General features: G+C 31.9%; 2 protein-coding genes across 2 annotated transcripts; both read left to right on the top strand.

Annotated features, from left to right (window-relative positions):
- The first annotated feature begins 830 nt into the window (after positions 1–830).
- On the top strand, positions 831–3535 carry LOC110681996 (NAC domain-containing protein 104-like). The gene is made up of 3 exons (XM_021858194.1): positions 831–1548; positions 2207–2487; positions 3094–3535. Exons 1-3 carry the CDS (start codon positions 1311–1313, stop codon positions 3268–3270), a joined length of 696 nt encoding a protein of 231 aa, XP_021713886.1. The 5' UTR covers positions 831–1310; the 3' UTR covers positions 3271–3535.
- Positions 3536–5250: 1715 nt separating this feature from the next.
- Positions 5251–8383, top strand: LOC110681990 (2-oxoisovalerate dehydrogenase subunit alpha 2, mitochondrial-like). The gene is made up of 9 exons (XM_021858188.1): positions 5251–5609; positions 6300–6434; positions 6525–6707; positions 6809–6966; positions 7082–7181; positions 7330–7441; positions 7514–7653; positions 7734–7919; positions 8082–8383. Exons 1-9 carry the CDS (start codon positions 5418–5420, stop codon positions 8247–8249), a joined length of 1374 nt encoding a protein of 457 aa, XP_021713880.1. The 5' UTR covers positions 5251–5417; the 3' UTR covers positions 8250–8383.
- Positions 8384–8398: the final 15 nt, after the last annotated feature.

Raw genomic sequence — 8398 nt, 5'->3', positions numbered from 1 at the left:
AAGCTTGAATTGCATGGTGTAGAGCTGGGATTGGTACATCTTGTTATCTTTAAGCTAAGGTCAGAATCTGAGTCCCCAATTAGAATAAACGAAGAGCTAGCTTATAATATTTATGTCAGATTCAGATGATAAATAGACCCATTATCTTTAAGATTCAGATGATAAAAGACCCATTAATTTAATTGAGAAACTTAAATTAACCCGATAAGATTAATTAAACTAGCAAGCTATAAAACTAACAGTGAATTTTAAAGTATAGCTTAAGACACCTATATGGCTAATGATATTGATGTTTGGTTGAATACAGATGTTTTTTACTCCCGAGTCCCAACTTATGTACTAACATTTATGTTCAAATAAATATATTGAATTAATAAGTTTAGACAAAATAAATTTCAAATTTAGACAAAATAGTTAAGTTAAGTCTATATGAATTTAGACGAATCAAAATAGGATGAAGAGACTATACAGCTTAAATATCTTAGATAAGGGATATCATTAAGATGTTTTGTTATTCAAATTTAATTGAACCAAATTTAGAAAAAGTTAAGGTATTGTATTATTATAAGACTGACTAAAAATATATGAGTGACTTGTATAGTTGTATCTTATAATTTTGAATGAGAGTATCACTAATGGGACACTAGTATCGGAGATTATAGGTGTTGAGATCTTGTGGTGATATACAATAACACAGATATATATACTCCGTATTACAAATCTTTGAGCAACAAATAAAATTGATGTAGATGAGATTCGATTATAAATTGAAAACTGCAGCCTAGCTAGCTAGCTCAAATCCCAATACTAATTATACTTCATAACAAACATAGGTAGTTGTCTTTCAATTCATACAAATTAAACTTTCTATCAATCACTTCTTGTATAATTTGGCTTGTACCTCCACAACAACAGCCATGTTTCCAATGTGAATTTTCTTTCATATTTAACTTTCGCACCGAATAAAATATAACCTAAAAAAGCATATATAAGAAAGTAGCAATTATACCAATCATCCTTAATCAACTGTCTAGTTATATGTAGAAACATCTCTCTCTTTAAACTTACAATCAATAAACCTTTGTCCTTTCTTATCTAACCAAAACAAAAAAAAAGTCCTAAAATTAAAAGGAAACTATCTCCACTTCCATCTAATTTCTTAGCTTCAACCACAATCATCATTTATATATAATATATTATCCAACTCTTATATTATATATATGTATATGTCAAACAACTTAACCTAACCTAATTAATTTAATCCCCTCTTAGTTAGGATATTGTCATATATACTAAGCTATATTATCAATATGGTACAAAACATAAAAACTATGGTGGAAAATAATGAGAATATGTTAGATATGAAGCAGCTTCCTCTAGGGTTTAGGTTTGATCCTACTGATGAAGAGCTTGTACTTCATTTCTTGCACTCTAAGCTTAAGCTTTCGTCCTCTTCGCGTAATTATCCTTCCAACAATTGTAATAATCCTCATCTTATTCCTGAGTTAGAGGATTTTTTTCATCACTATCATCCTTGTCAACTTCATGGTACGTAATTACTTACTTATCTTTGATTAGTCACTTGTTTAATTTGTTATAGTTATATATTCTAAATTAAGCTGCCCTTTATCTTAATTAGTTTATCTAAAATGTTCTTCATTACTTCAATAATTTGATCATATCTCTAACATATAGTATAATTACATGTATCTACTACAAGTAAGTATAAGGGTAATTATATGATTGATTGATGCATCTACTCTATAATTTAATTAATTATAATGTCATTTTTTTGTTGATTAGTTTACTATGATTTGGTAAAGTTAATTTTTCTTTAGTGGTAAACCTTTTATTTTAATTTATTAAGAGAGGAACAATGCCAAAGTTCCAAATATCATCCTTTGCTTTTATTTTTCTTTGTTTAACCTCCTCAATGTGATTTTGATCACATACTTACATAAACTTATAGCCAAATTAAATTACTAGTAATACTACTTAAAATTTACCTTAAAATTTTATAATTCACTAATTAAATCATAAAAAAAAAAAAAAATTATGATGAGAAGTTTTTTTTTTCCCCACTAAATAATGATATACTAAGTAAATATATGAGTATATATTTTGTAAATTGAACATAGAAATAAAATGGTTAAGCCTTATGATTTAGACTTTTTCTAAATTTGCATGTATGTATGATGATATGAAGGTGAGGCGTTTGAGAGCTGTGGACAATGGTACTTCTACACCAGAAAGACAGAGAACCGGGTATCCGAAAACGGGTACTGGGAGGAATTAGTGGGCATGGATCAACCCATTTATGCTGGAAATAATTGTAACAAGTTAGTAGGGTTGAAGAAATGGTTGGTATTCAACAACAAGGGCATGTATGCATCATCAGGAGTCAAAAATGGATGGTTCATGCAAGAATATCATGCATGTAGCAATAATAATCTCTCTAAAAGAAGAAAATCAAAACAACCAGCAGCTGTAAGTACCCTTACTTACTATAACATTACAATATTTAATAATTACTTGGAATTGAATATTCCATGCGACATAATTAACGTTGAAATTAACTTTAAACATATATAGATACTCCGACAGTCTGATTCTCCTAAATTCCTGTTCTTTTTTTGGTGGGTGAGAAGGGGTATTATCGTTTTAATTGTGAATTGCATATGTATGTGGTGCGCCCATTATATAAACATTTTAACATGTTGCCATTGCTTAAAATATATATGAAATATATTGATAAATCTATATATCTTTTGTGGTGGTAGTTGCATTTTAAAACCATGTTACATACATACATTATTGTTACAATGTTACATTGAATTAATAAGGGTAGTCCATGCATGTATATATATGCATATTATATTAATTAAAACTCAAAATTATTGAGCTTTCCTAATTATACAAAGCATACTTAAGCTAGATTGATTAAGAAGTAGACACTCATGCAATTATTTGATGGTTAATTAAGCATGCAATAAGTAAAAATTTCCCAATTTTTTTGGACTTCAATTATGTTATAATGCTGCCCTTAATTTATTTTTTTAATTTAATCTCTAGCAATTTGATTCATATGATTAGGATGTGATGAACAAATGGGTTCTATGTCGGGTGCAACAAGTATGTGATGAATCTCAATGGATGAACACCTTCAATGAAGACAAATCTAACAACGAGGTGGAGCTTTCTTCGTCCGACGAAGCTGTGTATTTAGCTATGGAGGAGAATGATGAGCATGAAGTAACTTACCCATACTAAAAACATTATACGAAGTACGTAGTATTATATATACCACCACTAAGCTTGCACAAAAAAGAAAAAACATAGCAATATAGGAAAGAAAAAAAAAGAGAGACAAAAGTATAATTAATTTAACATAAGCATTTTTTTTTTCCTTGGTAAATATATATTAGTTCAAGTGAAGTTTCATTTTTCTTATTTATAAAGCTAATTATATAGAGTTAATTAGCTATATATAATGTTGTATCTTGTATGTGTCATTTTCATTAATGAAGTTTCTTGTACATCCTCCATATTAGTTCTTGATTGAATTAATTATTTCAAGGGAACAATTCGCTGTGCAGGAATTAATGGCAACCTAAGATGAAGCTTTGAACCATCAAAGCATAGTATCACTTATGTAGAGGAAGAGGTTGGATTAACTAAGGGTCTGTTCTCATTGATTGAACTCAGCTGGATTGAACTGAACTGAGCTGAACTGAAATGAATTGAACTGAACTGAACTGAATATTTTTATAAGAGAATGAAATTAGGAGCTGAACTGAACTGAATATTTTTATAAGAGAATGAAATTAGGAGCTGAACTGAACTGAAATGAGCTGAGCTGCTGAACTGAACTGAACTTCAACATATGAGAACAGGCCCTAAGTGTTAGGTTAGTTTAAATTGATTTCAACAAATCAGCCATAATTTCATTACTTAAAGAAGGATGATGTTAAATTTATATGAGCTTCAATTTAAACAAATCAACTAGTAGAATAGGTTTTATTTTAAGTTGTATGTTTGGGTACTCAAATGGCTTACCACTGTTGGGCCTCTAACTTTTTGAGTAAGCCTATAACAACGTCCATATTCCCTTATAGGAATTGGACCGGTGAAAGAGAAAAAAAACTACAACAATAATACAGGCGTAAAGGTGCATCTATCTTGTTTGTCGATTAAAAATGGCCATCAAAGGCATCAAGATATGCATATACCCTCTCACCTATATTACATGTATTTAGATGCCTATGATGCAGGCTTTAATCAAACATAATCCAACTAACTCAATCTCAAATTCCCTATCATAAATTGTAAATTAAATTCGCATAAGGTGATTGTTTCTACACTAATAATACGTAAGCAAATTCAAATTTGGTCAATAGAAGATCATTATTCATTATATTCATGATGGTAAGGATACTATACCAAAAATGTTATGTAATCGTATGGAATAAATCATTTCTATAATTCTATGTCTATATTATCCATATCCAAAAAAAGATGGGCACCCATCATATTATAAATGTAGATCTTAAAAATGATACTCTCTTACTTTTTTTTTAAAATGTTTTTTTCCCCCCCCTTAAATTATTAAAGATTTTGGTGACTTGTGAATGGATTATATTAATCGAGACAAAACAATAGCAAAAATATTTTTAACAGAATATATAATCGATTATATCATGGACGTAGTCACATAATAATATAATTCAAAACAATCTTCATGATATGGTGGTTTCACGCATGAAATCATTTGATCGTGGTCAACCATTCAAATTAAATACAAATATAATCCAATCTCTATAATCGTGCTCAATTTAATCAATCTTTTTATAAGATCATCCAAATTCCAAATCCAACCCATAAATTTGGCATATTAAAATATACTTCAACAACAAATAAACGTTTTTATCAAGTTAATTTGATGTGTACACTCTGTACCGTACGCTTTTAATTAGATTTAATGGCTCGATCGGGTCGGACCTGTCCCAGCCCGAAATTTTAAAATATGAATTTGGATTGGACAATCCTTAAGATAAGGAACTACTACACGACTTAAAATCTGACCCGACTGACTCAACTCAACCCAATTCAAAAAGGTCCAATCTAACTCGATCCAATTTACGTGTCTAGTGATGTGATTCATAGCCGGAATCTTAGCCCGAAATATTTCACCTTTTAACCCGACCCATAATCACCTCTATATAAACGTTAAATAGACTACCAAAGTGGCAAATGTTAGTTGGTTTAAAAGGATATGAACAAACACGCAAACATAAGTGTCAATCTTTCCTACTCATCATCTCCAAATTGTCTTCGTACTAAATAATAATCCTCAATTTTCAAAATAATCCTCTTTTACAATTTTCTTCCACAATTCTTTCCCCTTTTAGATATTATCAATGGCATCATCATTAACAAGATCAAGAGCTCTAATTAACAAATTAAGATCAAATTTGGGTTCAATTAGTATGCTTAATTACCCCAACTCATCAAAAATTCTTCTTGTTAATCCAAATTTTATTTCTCGTCGTTTTGAATCCACAATAGCCCAGAAACAAATTAATTTTACTTCAGATGATGATGATGAACAGGTTAATCTTTTTAGTTGCTTAATTTTAATGCATGCATTACTCTGTTTTTTAGTTTAATTGTTGTAACTTTGTTAATTTAATTTTTTAATTATATGGTTGATTATATGACATAGTATTTTTCTTATTTATATATACTTTATAATTCAACGAGGGGCATAGAAAAAACTTTAAAATAAATTACCTGTTTTTTGGGGGTTTTTTGCTAACAAATATAAATCAGAATTCAGAACACTTTTTTATTCCCAGTGATCTTCAAGGGTTGGTGTTCTAACTTCTAAAGCTTACTATTATAATGATTTTATGTCATGTTCCCGTACCCGTGTCTAAAATTGTATGTCCGACCCTTGAATATGTACCCATACGGCCATACCCAAGTCCGATGAACATAGGTACGTGACTAAATTAATCTTACACGTCGTGGTGGTAAACAAAGGTTACAACTTTTAACCCCCTTAGGAAAAAAATCATGTAATATAATGCTTGATTGTAAAATTGACTAGGCATGAAAGCATTGTCTAAAGCAATGTCTTAAGTAATGCTGCTAATTAATGTTGTGGTTTTGAGTCGTATACTCATATTTGATCAAATATGACAATAATAGCGCGATTTTTCAAGTATAACCGTCTTTTTCCATCCTTGAAGTTGATCATTTGAGGAATGACTCTAACTTGAGTCATATTATAATGACAGGACTTAGATTTTCCTGGTGGCAAGGTTGGAATTACCTCTCAAATGAGGTTCATCTCGGAAACTAATGGTCGTAGGGTCGAATGCTATAGGGTCCTTGGTGATGATGGCGAGCTTTTGAAAAACCCACCTATGCAGGTAAGATCAAATGTTTGAAAACTTGTCGCGGTCTTGGAGCTTGCAGGAAATTTGTTACTCAGTCTTACTGATTAGTTGATTGTATATCAGGTCGGCGAGGTACTTGCTGTCAAGATGTATGAAAATATGGTTGCCTTACAAGTGATGGATACTATATTCTATGAAGCACAAAGGCAAGGAAGAATCTCATTCTATCTCACTACTATGGGAGAAGAAGCCATCAATATCGCCTCAGCAGCTGCTCTCAGTGCAGACGATGTTATATTCCCTCAGGTAGCTAACTGAATATAACTGATGATTCTGAAAATTACTCGAGTTCAACGTGTATGTGCAAGAAAGTTTAGTCTTAATTTACCTGGATTCAAATTTTGCAGTATAGGGAGCCAGGTCTTCTGTTATGGCGAGGTTTCACCCTGCAAGAATTTGCTAATCAATGTTTCGGTAACAAAGCTGATAATGGAAAGGGCAGGCAGATGCCTATACATTATGGTTCAAACAAGCTGAATTACGTTACAGTATCCTCAACTGTCGCGTAAGATTTTTAGTTTTTGACAGCCTGTTGTTCTTTCATTCTGTCTGATGTACATTAGCCTTTATATAAATGTATCTCAGCTCGCAAATTCCTTCTGTGTTTGTTTCGTTTTCAGTACGCAACTACTCCATGCAGTCGGTGCTGCTTATTCTTTGAAAATGGACAACAAAAATGCATGTACAATTACTTATTTTGGAGATGGTGGCACCAGCACAGTAAGTATAACTATAAGTTTATACTAGCCTCTGCACTTTGCTGGCCTGAAAAAAGCTTCTGTTCGTCTGTCAGTGATTACGATTTTGCTACTTATGGTTCTTGAGAATAAAAAGCCTTGACTTTGTGTAATGGCCTAACTCATTTCAGGGAGATTTCCATGCTGCTTTGAACTTTGCAGCAGTCCTAGAGGCTCCGGTCATATTTTTCTGCCGCAACAATGGTTGGGCAATTAGCACCCCAATTTCTGACCAGCTAAGAGGTGTGTATCGACTATGATACTGTTTTCCACTACTTACATTTTCAGCACTTAATTTCTTTTTACCTTTTACAGGTGACGGAGTGGTTGTCCGAGGGCAGGCTTATGGAATTGAAAGCATCCGAGTTGATGGCAATGATGCTCTTGCTATTTACAATGCAGTGCACGAAGCTCGAAGAATTGCCATTAGTGAAAAAAGACCTATCTTGATTGAGGTGAGTAAAGGTTATTGCTGATCTTTGTTCTGTGTTTTAGGAAAAGTTGAGCTAATAAAAAAATAAATCTGTTATTGTAGGCATTAACATATAGAGCAGGGCATCACTCTACTTCTGATGATTCTACAAAGTACCGTCCACTTGAGGAAATTGAATGGTGGAGAAAAACTCGAGACCCAGTACCTAGATTTAGAAAATGGATTGATGGCAATGGGTGGTGGAACGATCATAGAGATTTAGAGTTGAGAAGCAGTGTCCGAAAACAGGTAATAACTGCTACATTATGAAAGAGTTCCTAGTTATTCTGAAATACTCCATAGCTAAGCTTTTAAAATTTAAATAAGTGTATTCTAGTTTTGAACTTATTAATTATGATTACAAGTTAAACTTTGATTCAGCTGTTTGACTGCTGTTTTTTTATGTTACAGCTCTTGCAAGCTATTCAAGTTGCAGAGAACCTTGATAAACCACCAGTAGCCGATCTTTTTACTGATGTCTATGATGTTCTCCCCCCAAATCTCCAGGAGCAAGAAAGATTGTTAAGGAAGACCATTACAGAACACAGGAAAGATTATCCAACAAATATTCCTGTATAGTTGATTAACTTGATTCTTTAGCACATCAAGATATGTGCTAATAGTTGTGCAAATGTACATAAAAATTTATCAGGAATAATGGTATTGTATTTAATGCTATTTTGGTATAGAGATTAATATGTATACTTAAAGCCGATATTTGCTTTTGG

The sequence above is a fragment of the Chenopodium quinoa genome, unplaced genomic scaffold (genome assembly GCF_001683475.1).
Source record: "Chenopodium quinoa cultivar QQ74 unplaced genomic scaffold, ASM168347v1, whole genome shotgun sequence".
In the NCBI taxonomy this organism is placed as follows: domain Eukaryota; kingdom Viridiplantae; phylum Streptophyta; class Magnoliopsida; order Caryophyllales; family Amaranthaceae; genus Chenopodium; species Chenopodium quinoa.
Note: the sequence above shows the minus strand (reverse complement) of the source record. Positions and strands in the feature narration are given on the sequence as shown.

What these genes read in the sequence shown, in the direction of transcription:
- LOC110681996 (XM_021858194.1), top strand. Translation starts at nt 1,311, where the DNA reads ATGGTACAAAACATAAAAACTATGGTGGAAAATAATGAGAATATGTTA. An exon ending in TCATCCTTGTCAACTTCATG is followed by an intron (nt 1,549 to 2,206) that starts GTACGTAATTAC and finishes GATGATATGAAG; the next exon opens with GTGAGGCGTTTGAGAGCTGT. An exon ending in AATCAAAACAACCAGCAGCT is followed by an intron (nt 2,488 to 3,093) that starts GTAAGTACCCTT and finishes TCATATGATTAG; the next exon opens with GATGTGATGAACAAATGGGT.
- LOC110681990 (XM_021858188.1), top strand. Translation starts at nt 5,418, where the DNA reads ATGGCATCATCATTAACAAGATCAAGAGCTCTAATTAACAAATTAAGA. An exon ending in ACGATGTTATATTCCCTCAG is followed by an intron (nt 6,708 to 6,808) that starts GTAGCTAACTGA and finishes CAAATTTTGCAG; the next exon opens with TATAGGGAGCCAGGTCTTCT. An exon ending in GAGATGGTGGCACCAGCACA is followed by an intron (nt 7,182 to 7,329) that starts GTAAGTATAACT and finishes AACTCATTTCAG; the next exon opens with GGAGATTTCCATGCTGCTTT.